Here is an 18,743-nt window from a genome sequence, read left to right as displayed (position 1 = left end):
TTGGGCTATTTTAATGTTCTTAGTTGTGTTTGTCTGTTTTCCATGTCTGGTCTCTGTCCCTTGATTACTTTCTATTTCTAGAATCTTGGTTCCCTTGATTACTTTTTGATGAATGTAAATAAAAATCAAGAGATGAAGGTTTCAGGGAAAAAAGGCTTATTTAGTGAATAAAAAAAACCTCAAACGATTATAACAAGAAAATGTTCTGAAAATGTTGGAAATCCTGGCCAACAATATTTTGTCAAATTGGAAGAACAGTTGTTCCAACAGACCACCAGAATACCTATGGGAACGTATTGTGCACCATTCTTGGTCGATCGTTTCTGTATTTGTCTAAGGTTAGGTTTTTGCATGGTATAATTGCATCTGCCCGAATTATTTGAAGTTAAAGAGAAAACTGATACATCTACTTCTGTTGTATACCTAGACTTTAACATGTTTAACGTACAGGAAATTTGAAATTAAAACTTTATGACAAACACGATAGTATTGATTTTCAAATTGTTTTCTTACCCTTTCCCATAAATACCAACACATCCACCTTATGGGGAATGCATTTCATGGGGGAATGGCTGTCATTTAATTTCTACATGGATATTCCATCCATTATTACCTGAAATGACGACAAACTTTAACTGTTCCAACATAAATTTGGACCGACTTGACATAAACTATGATCAGATATAATCTCTCCGTTCTTCAGTACGCTGGATCAATTTCAGTCACATGATCGTGTTGTTCAAAATGGCCATTAAAAAGCCGAAAGAGTCTGGAAAGAAACCTCTTCCACCGCCTACAAACTTGAGTTCTTTTTTCGTTATTTTGATAATTGCACTTTGTAAAAAGGTTCTTTTGATCGATACAGCTGTCAAAATAGGCGTTTACTTGTTAGTTGTCCTCATCGGATCAGTTATTGCTGACTTCAGTGATCTTCCGAAGTTCTACTTAGCGGAGAAAAACAATATTCTTAACAAACTTTTCGTGAGAATGGGATGGGGTTGGACATTTATATTGCTTTCAATGTTTATATTCATGACAAGCTATGTGTACACACTAGGGAATATTAAGACAGTATTGAAACATCTTTGTCGTCTTGCTGTTGCCACATTTTGGTGGTATTTCATCACTTCTGCTTTCCGACGAGTAGAAGAGATAATTGGGGTATGCACTGATTCTTCAAAAGACAACAAACATTCTTGTTTGAAATCTGGAAAGTTCTGGCTTGGTTTTGATATTTCAGGACATACTTTCCTCTTGATTCATTGTCTACTCACAATATCAGAAGAAGTCCGCTGTTTCAAAGACTGGACAGCATTGGGGAAAATTCTTAAAGATGAGAACTTGTCAGAGAAGCGGAACATTAAAAAATCAGAAGTTGAGAATTCCATAGAAGCCTACAGCCTGCTTTCACCATATGTGAAGGCAATTTTCACAACTTTAGCACTTTGTACAATTATATTTGAATTCATGTTGATTATTACAACGGTCTACAGGTTTCACACCTTATCACAAAAGGTAACAGCAGGATTCATTGCAGTTGGTTGTTGGTTTGTTAGTTACAGGATACTAGTACCAAGTAACTTTGATGTAATAAGAAAATCTGGAGACAGTGTATTAAGATTTACAAAATTGAGCAGCTGATTGTATGTGTAAATAGATCGTAAGTTTTTATTTCGTGTAGAAAATAGCATTTTAAGGTCATTACCTATGATCATTTCTATGCTTATTACTGTTTTGTATGAAATGGACCACTGGTCAGTATTTTTATGCTACAATGTATCTTGTTCCCAATGTTAGTATTTTCACCTAGAATGTATTGAATTAAAAAAAAATATATGTGGATTATTTAAACAATATTTGTACTTGTCATTTGTTAACTATCGCACAATTATTTAAGAATTTATGTTATGATATACTTATAAAAAAATACAAATACCAGAGTTTTATATGCAATATACAAATCACGAAATGTTCATCAGCAAGTTTTTTTTCAGATACATTTATATATGTGTTTTTTACACATACATGTACATGTACAAGCATCTTCACTTTGTTAATATTGTTTAATATTGTGTTTTATATTGGTTGCTATCCTTTAATCGGGGGGTAAGATTTTTTACATGTACCTACAGAAGATGGCATGAATAGCTTTTGCTGAATGTTATATTGGTTTTTGTAGCATGACTGACTAGGACTATCAGAACGATATGCATCTACCCATAATTTAGGTGCAGTGTATATGCATATTTATGTTGAAAAACTAAAACCTGAAATACATTTATTTGTATAATTTTGCATTTTTTTAGGGTAGACAGATTCTTATTTCAAGGAATATTTGGTTCTTGTCATATTTGTAGGGATTGAAAAAAAATTTCTTCTTTGGTGTACTTACTATTAGATGTATATACATGTATATGTAACATGTAGATAGATTATATATAAATATTATATATAATAAATTACATATGCTGTTTCAAAGATAAATTCACAATCCAAATTGAGATATTTCAACCTCTGCTTTGGGTCAGTGATACAATGTAACAAGCTGAACAATGTGACACCTAAATCTACCCAACCAATGTTAAACCATTAACATGTCAAAGTTATTTTTATACCAATCAAAAACAAAGTTTAGTGGTATATTGGAATCATCCAGTTTGTTATGAAACTTTATAGGGAGGTTTGGCATCATATGTAGATATGAAAGAAGAAACATTATTGCCAGGGGACTCCAAAGGGAGATAAACCAACTCACAGTATACAGTATAGAAAGAGACATACCACGACTGAACAGACATAGTGGTGTACCAAAGAACTTTTTGAGTAGGAAATTTTTTTGTTATACTTTCTTTCGTATAAGAGTGGTAAGCCCTACCCCTTTCAATACTGAAAAAATATGAAAATATTTTATAAGACAAAGAAGGTATTTACTGTCATTCTACGAATAGTACACCACTATGTCCGTGATCAGTCATTGTATGTCTCTTTCAGTACTGTACATGTACATGTAAAAACTTTGTAAACACAACTCCTCCTAGAGCACTCAAGGGATTTCAGTAGAATTAAAGCATCATATGCAGATGATAATTAAGGAATATACTCATTGTTCAGTGCCTACAATGGGAAGTAATCATACCCAAGGGTTTAACATTCACATGTGCAACTCCATTTGAGGCATGGGTGTTCTCTTTGTGACCTTAGTGTTTCTAGCTTGACTTGGTTCTAACATACATGAACAAAATTCCCTTATTTATGAAGCAAACTTCATGTTTGAAGGCTGATATTTCTATTCTTTCACTTTACACCAATGATCAAAAACATGAGTAAGTTGCTCATCTTGTGGTTGTTACATGTAAAATTTGTTCGTAATATGTTATCAATAGGCATTATTCTTTTTAAGTATTATTTTTACCATCATAATCACAAAATAGACTAATTCTTGCTGGTTTTAGCTTTGAATTAGTCATTTTTGTCTTAGATATAAATTATACAACATATTGAAGTTACTGTACAATACTTATTTTTACTTTTGTACTATTTTTATTTTTATAGTTTATAATTTAATGTTTTTGTTTAGTGTTTAATGAAATCCATACACATCTATTTACAGTGCACATATGTTTACATATTGCAGGTATTTTCCAGTCAATGAATTTTAGCATCAGTAGCACATCTTTTTTATTTTTAGTTGAAAAATTCTAGTTCTCTGTGTTTTTTTATTGTGTTGTCTGTTTCATTGGTCTTTGCCCCCAGATTTCCTGTTCCTTGTTGCAACCATGGTCTCCTTGTTTTTACTTAAGATCTAAGTTTTCAGTTCTATACATGTATTTACATGTATTCTTTGTATAGGTTTTGTTATGCAGATTCAAAAAGCACATGGGCAGTGAGGTAAAAAACAACCAATTACACTTACAAAATGTAACCTTAAGACCAATATTTAAAAAATATCCATATATTTGTTATCCATATTAACTATAACTATACATTACAACTGCATTACCTTTGACTGCTCAAGGCATCACATGTTTGAGTGTAATTTAAGATTAAATGCTGTATGAGGTGCTTGTGTGTTGTTTTATTCAATGGTAACTCTGGATTGTTTTTTGTTTACTTTAAATAAAAATGTTAGCTACAAATAATCTCTTGTATTAGTTGTTGCCGACCACTTTTGTTACAAGTCTACCATTTAAGTGTGTTGAGGTGCTTGTGTGTTGTTTTATTTAATGGTAACTCTGGATTGTTTTTTGTTTAAATAAAAATGTTAGCTACAAATAATCTCTTGTATTAGTTTTTGCTGACCACTTTTGTTACAGGTCCACCATTTAAGTGTTTTAAGGTTAGGCCTGTGTATAGGTACTTGAAGTATCATTTTTAACTTGCTTTATTCTTTATTCAAGTTACATTTTTTTATGTTTGATTATGTCCTTTTAGGTTGAACAAAATAGGAGAAAAAGCAGATAAACTCAAATGCCATCATATTCAAAATATTTAAAAAATCTGTAACTCTAGAACTGGGAATACAATACATGATTCCATAATCCAAATAAATATGTATTTTATGTCATTAATTTAAAAGATTTTGTTAGGTGGTTCTTGATATTTTGAAGCATAGAGACATGCATATGTGTTTATCCCTGAACTAGTAATTTATATGTTAGTTGGTTTTATTTAACTGTATATACTTTTTAGGGACTGATACTGGTACCACAGTGTTGTTTGTATTTCTTTTTATTTATGACTACTTGAATATTTTCTTCACAATTTTACCTCACCATTGTTGACAAGGGTATGAAAAAAAGTCAAAACTTTCATGATTTCATTTTATTATGATAAATTCTTTCCACATCCAAAGATATAGGAAAGCCATGATTAGTCAAATATTGTTTACTTCTGTCAAATTCAAGTACTGCTTATAGTAGTCATCCATCCCAGCTATAATTATACAGTTTTATGATAATGGTAACCTTCATCACATTGTTATAATTCCAACTAAAGGATGAATCGTCATCAATAATATGCAACATTTGATTTTCTGTCTCCACTGTCAGTGGCAGATCCAGCAATTCTGAAATAATGAAAGGAACCAACTGGCCTAAGGGGGGGCTAGCTCCAGTGATTTCCAGTTTTTAGCTCAACTGGCTGTAGGCCATGTGAGCTACTGCCATCACTTGGCATCCGCTGTCAACAATTTCTTCAAACATCTTCTTCTCTGAAACTACTACATTGATTTGCATGAAACTTATGATGATTGTTCCTTAGAGTATCCTGCACAAAATGACTGTTTGGATTTTTGATTGGTTAAAAAACATGGCCACCATTACTAAAAATAGAACATAGGGTCAGACAGCAGATTTTTGCATATATCTCCAAAAACATTAGGTTTAGCCAAGTTCTGACATGGGTGAAAATATTCAGCATGAGATCTGTGGTCAAATTTTGATGAAAATCTGTTGACCCAAGTTGAAGTTATTGCCCTTTTTGGACAATTTTTGCTGTTTTTGATGCTATTACTTTCAAAAATCTTCTCACAAACTACTATACAGAATTCAATGAAAGTTGGTATTTTTGTTTTTCAGGGTATTCTTAACAAAATGACCATTTGGATTTTTGATCGGTTAAAAACATTGCTGCCTTTACTAAAAACAGAACATAGGGGTCATACAGTAGTTTTTTGCATATATCTCCAAAACCGTTAGGTTTGGCCAATATCTTTCAATTGCTGAAATATCCTTATTATAAGACCTACAAAAGTCTCCAGAGATCAAAGTTGTCAGACGACTCCATGTAAGGGTTATTGCTTTTGAGAGGTGAAAAAAGACTTTTTTTTCAGCCTATATCTTTAAAACTATGATAGATAAAATGAAACTTTCAATTGCTGAAATGATTCTTATTATAAGGCCTACAAAAGTCTCCAGGGATCAAAGTTGTCAGACAACCCCATATAAGAGTTATTGCCCTTGAAAGGCAAAAAACTACGTTTTTTGCAGTTTTCAGTCAATATCTTGAAAACTATGATAGCTAGAATGAAACTTTCGATTGATGAAATGATCCTCATAATAAGTCCTTCCAAAATCTTCATGGAGTCAGAATGGTCGGACGACTTCTTGTTTGTTATTGGCCTTGAAAGGCAAAAATTTAACCAGGTGAGCGATTCAGGCTCCTGGGAGCCTCTTGTTTCTATACCAACTTAACTTTTTGAGCATATGGGAGGGGGCTTGTATCCACCTAAATGTTAACTTGAATAAACAGCTGTACACCTGTGAACAAATGGAGGCAAACTGAACAACTAACAAATCTTGTTAATAATACAAATCGGATTATCAAACTCATTCTCAAGGTTCAAAATGTGAAAAACTATCACCCCATTTTCAGTGTTAAAAAAACTAAATTTTACAAAGAATTGAAATTTATGAAATGAACTAAAAGCATGTAATCTACATGTACTTATTAAAATTTAGATTAGATTCCATACCAGAAAAATCAAAATAAGGACTTCAATCTGACAGAGGTATAATATATAGATGTCACAGATTACCATTTAGTTTGAATTTTACATTTTAAATCGTTACATGTATTCATATGAAATTCTTGTTTTCGGTCACAAATTCCAAAACAGTTGGGGTCATAACCCCTATAATAAATACCATTCTTCCTATTGCAGTTTGAAACCTAAAATTTTATCAAGGTCAACCAACTTTCGTTCAAGTTTTCACATGAAAATCAAGTGTCTACAATGTATTAAACGATAACGCCATACAATTGTAGGGCCACATTTTGAGGTTGTTTTAAGAAAAAAAAATAAGTTCGAAAGTCATTATAACACTTACACAGATCATGGATTATATTACATAACAATTTTTCATAACTTCCTGAAATTCTTTTTTTTTTTTTCATAGAAAATCAATGTTAAAACAAGTATTCATGGTTTAAAATAACTTAAAGTGATATGACCAGAAATGAAAAGTAATGACCCACAAATTAATAGAATAAGCACCTTTGAAGATAGCACACACATTGACACACATTTTCAAACATATAACATCTAACAACAAATGAATTCAATCAACCATGAAGTGTATATACATGTAAATACACAATTACTGAACATTACCGACTAGATGACATGACAGGTTAACATAAAGACTTCTGATAAAAACCAACCTTATATATTAATGCCTAGGTCTACCTCCTTAAATGCTAAGCTTTGTTTGCCTAATGTATATAAATGTAATCAAAGTGAACTTACTACAAGATAGTTCTCTCTACCATGTATCAGTTCTGTGTTGTGCTAAGAGACTGAGATTCATATAAATTTTAGATCTGGTTTCTTATAAAATAAGCAGTCAACCTATTTTTAGATTATGCATACAAGGCAAGAAATATCTTATAAATAATATTTATAAAAATACACATTTATAACTCTAAATAAATAAAATTAAACTTAACAACTATGTTAATGGTAAATATTAAATGCACTGACGTCTTCTTTAAAAAACAACATCGAATTGATGCATAATACATTTGGCAGCATTTAATACTCTCACAGAAATAGAAACACAAACAAAAAGATTTTTAAATAAATAAAAATAATTTCCAAGAGACTCTTTCAAAAAGGTAAACATTTTTTTATCTTTCATAGTTTTGTAAATTTTTTTTTCATTATTTTATTTTTAAAGGAAATATCTACTACAACAAACTGGGAATTATTTAATACAACAATAATAAAAAAGACTCTTGGAAATTCTTATAAAAATATTTACATAAAAAGTTCACAAAAACATAACTTACAATAAATACATTGTGACTGTCAACAACAGATTTTCTGCAAGAGATTCAATACTAAATTCTTTGGATACTATGGCTGCCACTTTATCACAGTTTAATTGTATAATCCATCAAATATGGATATTACATACAGTGAAATCAATCATTATCTAACCCAAATGACTGTGAGCTAACTTTACATAAGATCTAACCAGACACTTTTCTCTGTGCTGTAAATGTTACTACTGATTTCACTGTACCCTTATATAACATTGTTATTAGTTATACTATTCCAGGTACAAAGAAGTAAATTATAATGATGTTGACACCAACACGTCAAATTGACATCTTTAGTTATTTTTTGAAGTATATTCAATAATACAATGACCCATTTACTTCATTATCAGAACTTAATGAAACACATTTAGTTTTTCCATACACTGATAAATTAATAAATATATACTTATGGATTTTAGTTAAAATCTAATGATTGATGATACAGGCTCATAATCACAGATATAGCATTATAATGTTTATACACAGCTCCTTCATTCTACAATGTCTTTTTCATATCGACTTGGTGCAACAAAGAGCAACAATTGGATGAAACAGGTAATTTTTCCTGCAAATAAAAAAACCAAAAATATCTGTCAACTGCAACTTCCAAATCTAATATTGAGTACTTTCAATTTTTCATTTTTAAAAATATGGTTACTTTTCAAATCAAAACAATAAAGTTGTAATAATGCAATAATGATTAAAATGTATAATTTTTCCATTCCAACTAGGAGAAACTATCATGAAAAACAAACTACCTGCATTGTGGGGATAGAATGACCAAATGTCAGAATGTAAGATATTTTTATATCTCTATACACAAAACAGTTAGGAAATAAATAATTGTTGTAACTGTGTGTAACTGCCTCATGAATTACTTACGCATATATTTTATTTCTTTTCTGTAAACAACAAACGGTACATAGAATATTAAACCACTGAACATAAACAGGAAGGCATAAAAGAATTCTATTCTAGGATTCTGTAGTATAGGTGCTATCACCAGGTAAAATGAGAATATAAGGACTACTACTGGCATGAATGTTGGTACCTGAAAAATATAAAAACAGCAATTTCTATTCATTTCTAAAGAGAACTAAGATGGTTTTGTGTGAAACTACAAAAAAACAATTTGCACATTGTTGTAATACTATATAGCAAAATCTATAATGTAATATTTTCTATGTATAAATAAACAACTTTTAGAATCAAGTTTAATAATGGGATAAGTGCCCTCTTCTATCACAAAGAGGAGTGAGGCAAGGGAATGTTCTTCATTTTGATAATTTCATTGATGATGTAACTCAAAAGCTAAATGGACAATAAACATGATCCAGTAGTCCTGGTGTCGATTTCACAAAAAGTCGTAAGTATGAAATTGATTGTAAATTATGACGTCACAATGCTATTTTAGGTTGTGACGTCATTACTTACCATCAACTTTACACTTACGACTTTTTGTGAAATTGACGCCAGATACTTTAATTCCACCTATAATCACTTACTGCAGTGAAATTTAGGGTCTATTTTCTAGTTTTAAAGATTCAGAACCTTTTAAAAACTACATATTAAATATATTAAAGAAATTTTAAGTGTACACTGCAAAACATGAAATGATGCTTGCTGGGCAGAACTGGGAGGAATTCCCATGAAAGACATTCTTTAATTTCCTGTGCTTAATATTTGGAGCATATTTCAAGCTTAGAAGGATCATTGGTTATGGATATATTCCAAAGTACATTTACAACAAACCTTTGGGTTTCTAAAATTAAAGTAATTCTGCATAATCTTGGATTTTCTATTTTCAGCCAATACATGTATGAAATAAAACTTCAAAACAATTGATATTAAGAATCAAAGATCAATGCATTCAATGTCAAAATGCAAAAATAAGTATCTCTTCAAAATTAGAGTTTTTCGAAACCATTCATGTTAATGGTTATAGATCACCTTATGCTGATACTCTTAAACTTTTAAAGGATCGAGCAACAATTGCCAAGATTCGTCTTAGCGCTCATAATTTAATGATAGAAAAGGGCCGAAATCATAATATGGAAAAAAGAGAAAGGAAGTGCCAAATTTGCAAAAGAAGGAGTAGTTGACATCGAAGAACATTTTTTAACACACTGTAAACCTCAATCCCATCTGTATAGTGCAATCTAATAAGACAATTCATTGCCTAAAACTGACTTCTTAGAATGTTTCAAAATAAGATACAAATTAACTTGGTTTTATGCAGTACATCTAAGTTAACATTTACAATATTTGTAACATGTTATGTTGTTTATATATGTTGTAACTGGGTTATAACCATATTTCCTTTAAGAGATAGTACCAATAAAATATTTCTATTTTAGTAGTGTACATTTATCATAATCTTGTCATTTAAAGCAGCTTTTAAAACTTTTGTTGCATGTCTAATTCTATTGATGAAATTCCATTTTATGGCTTGTATTGTAGTGGTAACTATTATAAACCAACTTTCACTTATTTTACTGTTGGTTCTTCAGCAGCTACATGTCACAAAGAAAATTTCAAATGATAAATTAGTGTTCCAATGTCCCCTCTTCATATTTATTTAAAATTGAGAGACTGAGCACACTATTACAATCAATTTGCAAAAAACAAAAATAACAACAACAAAAAAAACACATTTTTTTCAAAACTTGCCACAAATAATAGTACAACTAATCAAGGTATTATCAAAAGCACATATTCCAAGTAAATAAATAAAGACAATTTAAGCAAAAAATGTAAGACCAAAGGGCAATAACTCAGCCAAAAAATGATGGTTGGTCCTAAATCAGAAATTAGACAAGCACATCATACAACATGAGATCACAGATCTGTCAGAGTCAAACATTCCTATTTTCCTGCAGTTGGAAAACAATAGGCAAATTTCCTGAAAGTGTATTATTAGAAAGGGCTATTCTCATAAAATTAAATACTTATCTTTTATTGATTTATGACTTACCCTGTATGGTCTATGAACACGTGGATGTGTATATCTCTTCAATAATAAAGCTGCCATAGTTAACCCATAAAACATCCAAGCAGCAAAACTAAAGAAGTCAATCAGGGCAAATATATCACCCATCAAAACCATTAAACAGGCTAATAATGTCTGAAATAAACAAATGTAAATAGTGTAATATTAATGAAACATTCAAACAAAACAGAAATGTTGTATTATCAAATGGTTTTTTTTCTGAATAATATACATGTAATAAGAATAGTGTCATACTAATGAAACTTTCAAACAAAAGAAAATACAACACGGAGGTGTTTTTAAAATTATTAATTAGCTCAACGACCGACTGTCACAAGTCTTTAAGTAATATTTTTTCTCCACAACATACAGGAATTAGTCTTAGTACATAACTAACATTCCAATCAAGAAATAAATGTTTACACAAAAGGATTCCAAAACTTATCAATCAATCTGATCATAAATAATACTGGTCCCTGGTCCAGGACCAAAAATTTCAAATGCAGAACCTTTAACATATTATTTACCTAGATTGTGAATCTACCATATTAATTAAGTATATTTTTTAGACATCTTGAATTATCACTAAACAGCAAGTAATTATGACAACAGATCACTTTTCAATAAAAATTGACCCCATTTTACCAATCAAAATCATAAATCATACTCACTGAAAAAGACATGATTTTACAAACCCAACAAAAAAAGTGGAAATCAATGAAATCAGAAGTAAATGTAACAGTAAAAGAATCATTTGAAAAAAAAAAAAATTCTGTTTTAAAGCAGAAGGAAATGTCTGTTAAAGAGATTGATCCATCAGTGTTTGATAAACACAGCTAATCGATCAATCACCATTTGATTTGTGTCACAAAAATGATCAGTTTAATTGAATAGTTGTGTTAACTTACTGAGACTACAAGGGAAGGTAGAGGAGTGAACTGTCTGGTATGTACATAAGATAACACTTCTGGTAAATGCCCCTCTCTAGCAGCAATATACATTACTCTGTAATAAAGAACAGTTAGTTACATCCTAAGCTCAATTACTAATTAAATGGCCACTTTGCTGAAATAACAAATTGGTATGAACACCATCTACTTTCCAGTGTTAACAAAAACTGTGCTTAAGGATCTATTTAAATTAATGGTGGAAATGACTTAAGTCTTCCTTGTCATTCAAGCTTCCATTTTTAAATTGTATCATCTTTTTTATAGACAGAGTGTCAGCAAATTCCTATAAAAAGAAGCCATGAAATATAAATGGCTGAAAATCTTTCTGAAGTGACGTGCAGTTAGGATGTGATTATTTGAACTTTTAACATATACACACATCATGTGTTATCAGAGGTATTACATATTCATGATAGTTGAGACATCAGTGATAAAATATTACAGTGGTGAATTATCAGCAAACTTGAATATTGTAAACAAATAGCTCAAAATTTCATAGACAAAGCAGAAAATTATATCAACTAATTAACTATGTTCATGACGGATATGCCATCTTTTACAAGAAATATATAAATCAATGTCTTCTTTTGACAAAAAACTTACTTTTTTATTCAAAAACTGAGTTATAAAGCTGAAAAGTTCAATAATTTGAAAAGTACCATACACATCATAGTTCTAAAAGTCGTCTATTTAGAATATGTATTCTGTAACAGTTTACCTTCCTCCAGTAAAGCATGAACCATTAGCAGCACCAAATGTTGAGAACACAACAGACAATGGAATGATAAAAGCCATTACACCTAGAACTCTTTCTCCCCATGTCTGAAATACAATGGAATGATAAAAGCCATTATACCTAAAGCTCTTTCTCCCCAATTCTGGAATATGATGGAATAATAAAAGCCATTACACCTAGAACTCTCTCTCCCAAAGTCTAAAATATGATGGAATAATAAAAGCCATTACACCTAGAACTCTCTCTCCCAAAGTCTAAAATATGATGGAATGATAAAAGCCATTATACCTAGAACTTTTTCTCCCCATATTTGAATACAGTGGAATGATAAAAGCCATTACACCTAGAACTCTCTCTCCACACATCTGAAATACAGGGGAATGATAAAAGCTATTACACCTAGAAGTCTCTCCCCACATCTGAAATACAGGGGAACGATAAAAGCTATTACACCTAGAACTCCCTCTCCACACATCTGAAATACAGGGGAACGATAAAAGCTATTACACCTAGAACTCCCTCTCCACACATCTGAAATACAGGGGAACGATAAAAGCTATTACACCTAGAACTCCCTCTCCACACATCTGAAATACAGGGGAACGATAAAAGCTATTACACCTAGAACTCCCTCTCCACACATCTGAAATACAGGGGAACGATAAAAGCTATTACACCTATTACTCTCTCTCCACACATCTGAAATACAGTGGAACGATAAAAGCTATTACACCTAGAACTCCCTATCCACACATCTGAAATACAGGGGAATGATAAAAGCTATTACACCTAGAACTCCCTCTCCACATCTGAAATACAGGGGAACGATAAAAGCTATTACACCTAGAACTCCCTCTCCACACATCTGAAATACAGGGGAATGATAAAAGCTATTACACCTAGAACTCCCTCTCCACACATCTGAAATACAGGGGAATGGTAAAAGCTATTACACCTAGAAGTCACATCTATAGTAATTATTAACAGTCAATTTAATCTAGAACTCTTTCTCCCCAAGTCTGAAATACAGTCACATCTACAATCAGTTTAATTTGTGACAAATATGTTGTAGCAAGTATTTCTTAAAAAATATCAAAATTATCTTCTTTTTGCTTCACATCTCACCAACAATATTAGTACATGTTATTGTTATTTTAATGATAATAATTTAACATTCTCTTTGATACAAAAGGAGTACTTACAAGAAATACTGTAACCTATTCTCAACAGTATGGTCTATATGAAGACCTAAATCATATCACATTCAAATCGACTTAAATATTAGTGACTTACTGATGCAACGGCATTAGATGCTAACAACTCAGCTGGAGACATGACAGTTAAATATGATATATTTGTCAGTATATAACACACAGTGACTAGTGGTATACCAATCATAATGGCATGAGGCAGGTTTCTGAAACAAACAAATTGTTGATTATTGAAGCCATATGATTCTCATGTGTGGCACATTTGCCTGTGTATGTCACTTATATTTGTTAATTTTTTTTCTGATGATGTAAATGATTTAAATTCAGTTTTATGAATCAATAAATCAACTCTTAAATTTTTTGACTTGAGGAAAAATAAGATCTTCTTTGAAGAGTACGTCTATAAGAAAACTTACTTGTAAGGGTTTTTCAACTCCTCTGTTACATAATTTAGATTATTCCTAAAGAAAAACAAAACAAAACATGCATCAACTTCTTGGAAACTTTGATGTTCTATGGGTTTTTAAATCAACTAGATTTTCAGAGTATTGCATATTATAGCAATACATGTATTTGTAAATAATGAAGTTACCCAATCAAACTGAAAATCCAATCTATGTCATGTAGGTACTGCTAAAAAAAATACCTTACAAGGTGCGATAGGCCCGAAATCCTATCTATTTCACGTAGGTACTGCTAAATAAAAATACCTTACAAGGTACAACAGGCCTGAACTGACAGGTCAAATACTGGCACTGAATTTTGATTTGATTAAATTCTTGGCTTTTGATAAAATTTTGACCAGAATGGAAGTGGTCAAATAATCTTAATACTCGGAATAAGATGTATTAAGGATTACATGGATAGAAAATAAGAGGGATGGACCAAATGATTTCTATATATCACTAAAAAAAAGCTGAAAGCCTTAAACAGAGGAAATGAACAATTCACCAGGTCATGGCAATCAGTGGAGGAATTTATGATTTATAGTCCAAAAACAAAAAAATGCCCCATTTTTGTATGTAATAAGTCCAATAACTCAAAAATGTATGATTCAAAATATACAACAGTCAAAATGAAACTACCATCATAATCATAAAGTCAATATCTCATACAATAATCACATAGGACCAACTGGTAGTAAACAGATCATATCATTTCTTATTGAAGCTTTAACATATATAGACAAAGAAAAATCATTGAAATAAGCAGACACTATGATACAATATTACTTACCATCCGTCATAAGCCCAAAGACCATCATAAAATGCTAAAGCTATCATAGATGGGGATGAAGTAGATCCTTCAAAACCAGAGGCCAAATGTTCTGTTTCACCTGTAATAATAAATCAGTTAATACAATTTGGAGGAAGTAATTTAAATAAATGTAACATGTCAACAATACCAAACATTAGACATTTAAATGAAGGTTTCACTGTAGGATAATCTACTGGTAAAACAATCCATAGTTAGATTTACACATTCAAACGATGAAAATTCACTAAATATATATATTTAAAATTTCAATAAGCTTAATAACTGCAATAAAAAAGTGAAAGATAGTTAGTGTTCAAGTGACTTATTCTGACAAATGAAATCAATGTCCTTGCTAAATAAAAATGGTATGGCCTGCATCCCATCATGAAAAATCTGCCCGTATACACCCCTTAGCACCCTGTGTCCTTCCTCATCTTTTGGCAAACAGTGTCAACAAATAAACATTGTAAATAATTTCCTTTTTTTCTTTATTTGCCATTTAATATATACTAAGGATATAAAAACAATGTGACAAATCTGAGGTTCAGCAGTACATCATTACAATGCCACCTTTGCTATTCATATTTCAGATTCTTATTAGAATAATGAAACAGTAGCAATAAAGCAATGATAATTTGTGCCCATAACTGTGAAATGAAATACAATCATGAATTTACCGAGAGAAAAAAAAGGAAAGCTCCCTTCCATAAAAAAAATGATCATATTCCTCTAAGTTGACATACAGACAGACAGTAACAGTACCACACCATAATATTTCTGTCAAAAGACACATGCCAAAAATTTTTCAATGTGTCCATTGTGGCCTACTACACCACTTTTTATATAAATATCTGTCAAGGCCTACCACACCATTTTTATACATGTATCTGTCCAGGCCTACCACACCACTTTTGTATATAAATGTATCTGTCCAGGCCTACTACACCACTTTTTATACATGTATCTATCCAGTAGGCTACAAAGGGCAACCAAACCAAAAGCATGAAATTACATGCTGAACATGCAAATAACCAATTAAGCAAAATAATTTTTAAATTCAATTCCAAACTATATTGTTTCTTTTTCCGCAAGAGATCAATATTTATGCCGCAAGAGATCAATATTTATGTGCAAGAGAACTTTTCATCACTTTGGTTAGGGGAGTACATTTAAAATAATTTCCAGTTAAATATGCATTAAATGTGAGAGTGCTATAGTGAAGTTTGTTAGAAAGGTTGTCACAAAAACCTCATTTAGTAGTTTTTTTTTAAAGCTATAATTTGGGGAAGTTGCTTTTTTGATCAAGGTAGACTACTCACCTAAGCCTATATAGGTTCAAAGATAAAGAATATATAACTTATTATGAGGGGCCTAAAGCTCTCAAAACAGTCAAAAATTATGGTCAATGTCAATAATTTGAGAAATGTTCGACAGTCATTGCTTCAGATATCAAAAATATGTTGTCAGTACATGTACTACTTTTTTTTTTTGTCGTAATGTCAAATAGTCACAGTTAAAACATAAAATAACACATGGAAGCTAAATGGTATGAAATAATTATAACCCTATGCCATGAGTGGTGGGTATATTTGAATCATCTTGTCTGTCCATCTGTCCTTATATCATCACAATTATCTCGACTTCCAATGGATAGATTGATTTCAAATTCAGTATGTGACTTTATAAAGATGGGGTGCAAGTGTAGGAAACCACATTGTATGATTCCTGTCCAATATCAACTTCTTATTTTGTGGGATTATTTAGGAATAGGAATACACCTATTACAACAACTCATGGAACTCTGTTATATTTTGATAGGACCTGTAGACAGGTAATTCATGGGGTCACAGGTGACTGCATTTAAGAGATAATTCTCAAAGACTCGCTTTTATGATAGTTTTACCACAGGCTGTCCTAAACATATGTTTTCCAGGTATTTTCAAATTGCAATTTTTCCAATATATGTGTTGCAGGAAATGACTGTGAAGTTGGCAAAATTTGGTCAAACTTATTTCATGAATTAGGAAACAAGACAGTCACATGTCTATGACATCATATGTTTATTACTTTTTTGCCACAGCTGTGATATAAAGACCAATGAATGACATGAATCAATGACACCTGACAAACAATTAATTCTGAGGAAATATAACAAGATCAACACAATGACTGAAATAGATTTACCAACATCATTAACTTAAATATGTTTATAAGTACAACAAACAGAATATCTAATTTTACAATACATTTAAATGGATAGGAATAAAACTTTAGAAAAGAAATGAATATATCTATACTCACAGTAATGTATATATGTGTATATGACATGAATAAAGAAGATATCTTACCTTTGCCTAACATTACAGCACCCCCAATAGTAATGATAACAATAGCTATAAGTTTGGTAACTGTGAAGAAATTCTGTACTTTGGTAGCAAGTTTTACACTGTAGCAATTTATAAAACAGATCAACACTGCAAAATAGCACCATGTATAAGGAATTTTAATTATTTCTTTAAAAATATTATATTAATATGCATGAAATTTAAGAAAATTAAACTTAAATTACACTAAAATCAAGAGAATCCAAAAAAAACTCAATCAAAAGCTCTTTAATCATATTATCAACATAATTAAATATATATTATTTTAAATACTTCTCCGTTTTAAAATCAGGCAAAATGTGTACAAGATGTGGCACATGAAAGAAAATAACACAAGAAATTTGTGTTGCATTTATCAAGTATTTGTAACTGATAATATCCAGAAAGAAGCACCAAAGTATTTGTAAAATTTGCCAATTTAAGATATTGATAGGTCAAATATAGCTGAAATGCACTATGGAAAAATGGTGGGAAAATTTTCTTTATATAAGCAGTCAAAAAATATCTACGTCACAAATGCTCCAGGATACCTTTAAAAAACAATTCAGTTGTTTTCTAGATGTATTGAATATATTTTGAGGCAAAAAAGACCAACTGAGAACTATGATGTGCCACCCATTGCCGATTCTTACACAGAATGGTACTTAAAACTTAGTGATTTCTCTATAGATAAACCAATGTACTTATATAAACTACATGTACAGCTAGTTCAGGTCATACTAATGCATGCATCAAAATAGCTTTAGATGTGCCGTCATGTCCTAAGATAAACATTATAATTCATATGAATGAGTAGTACAATAGACTACATTTCTGTGATATACTGTGTAGACTTACATAAACATAGAACAGAGACTATTTTAACCACCATATCAGAAGGGCCACATGGAAAAAATGGCTCAACAGCATACAGTCCAAAACTCATGGCTACCACACCAAACAATGCTGGTTTTAATATCAGTACTGATGTCCAGGCAAATAAGAAGGCAGGGATTGGACCAAGTGACTTATGAAGAGGTCCAAATGAGTCATTTAGGTAAGCATATTCTGCCCCTGACTTAGTTATCATTGTACCTAACTCTGCATAGGAAAGAGCACCTAGAAAATAAAAAAAGGAACAAGATTAACTAATACTGACTAAAATCATTTCAAACCATAGGTTGAATGGATGGATTTAAATGGAAGTTTTCACTATTACAGATTAAAAATTCTTGCACTTTCCCAGAAGATTAAATTGAGAATGCTCAGCCACCATGAGGTTATGAAAGGTGAATTAAAATGATTCCAAAGTTTAATCATAAAGGTGCAAATTTTCAATTTTTGAGAAAAAAAATTGTTTGTCTGTGTAATGTGCAGTGTTTAAAGATAATGTTAAAAGTGCAATTGAAGTGAAAA

At 31.1% G+C, this 18,743-nt stretch overlaps 2 protein-coding genes across 10 annotated transcripts in view; one reads left to right on the top strand and one right to left on the bottom strand.

Annotated features, from left to right (window-relative positions):
- The first annotated feature begins 721 nt into the window (after window positions 1-721).
- Window positions 722-4,966, top strand: LOC148615548 (acyl-coenzyme A diphosphatase FITM2-like). Its single transcript, XM_088581897.1, has one exon. It carries the CDS (start codon window positions 727-729, stop codon window positions 1,639-1,641), a length of 915 nt encoding a protein of 304 aa, XP_088438023.1. The 5' UTR covers window positions 722-726; the 3' UTR covers window positions 1,642-4,966.
- Window positions 4,807-18,743, bottom strand: part of LOC148615546 (b(0,+)-type amino acid transporter 1-like) — a 72,271-nt gene continuing 58,334 nt past the window's right edge. For all 9 annotated transcript variants that reach the window (XM_088581888.1, XM_088581889.1, XM_088581887.1 and 6 more), the window contains 10 exons: window positions 18,186-18,446; window positions 17,313-17,438; window positions 14,944-15,043; window positions 14,124-14,168; window positions 13,790-13,913; window positions 12,479-12,582; window positions 11,719-11,815; window positions 10,796-10,945; window positions 8,704-8,872; window positions 4,807-8,386 (listed from right to left, as the gene is read on the bottom strand). In XM_088581888.1, coding sequence (XP_088438014.1) covers window positions 8,313-8,386; window positions 8,704-8,872; window positions 10,796-10,945; window positions 11,719-11,815; window positions 12,479-12,582; window positions 13,790-13,913; window positions 14,124-14,168; window positions 14,944-15,043; window positions 17,313-17,438; window positions 18,186-18,446 — 1,250 coding nt within the window. In that variant the 3' untranslated portion in view covers window positions 4,807-8,312. The remainder of the gene's footprint in view (window positions 8,387-8,703; window positions 8,873-10,795; window positions 10,946-11,718; window positions 11,816-12,478; window positions 12,583-13,789; window positions 13,914-14,123; window positions 14,169-14,943; window positions 15,044-17,312; window positions 17,439-18,185; window positions 18,447-18,743) is intronic.

The sequence above is a fragment of the Perna viridis genome, chromosome 5 (genome assembly GCF_037379345.1).
Source record: "Perna viridis isolate PV_CMFRI_1.1 ecotype Kerala chromosome 5, ASM3737934v1, whole genome shotgun sequence".
NCBI classification, from domain to species: domain Eukaryota; kingdom Metazoa; phylum Mollusca; class Bivalvia; order Mytilida; family Mytilidae; genus Perna; species Perna viridis.
This window is presented reverse-complemented; position numbering and strand designations above follow the sequence as displayed.

What these genes read in the sequence shown, in the direction of transcription:
- LOC148615548 (XM_088581897.1), top strand. Translation starts at nt 727, where the DNA reads ATGATCGTGTTGTTCAAAATGGCCATTAAAAAGCCGAAAGAGTCTGGA.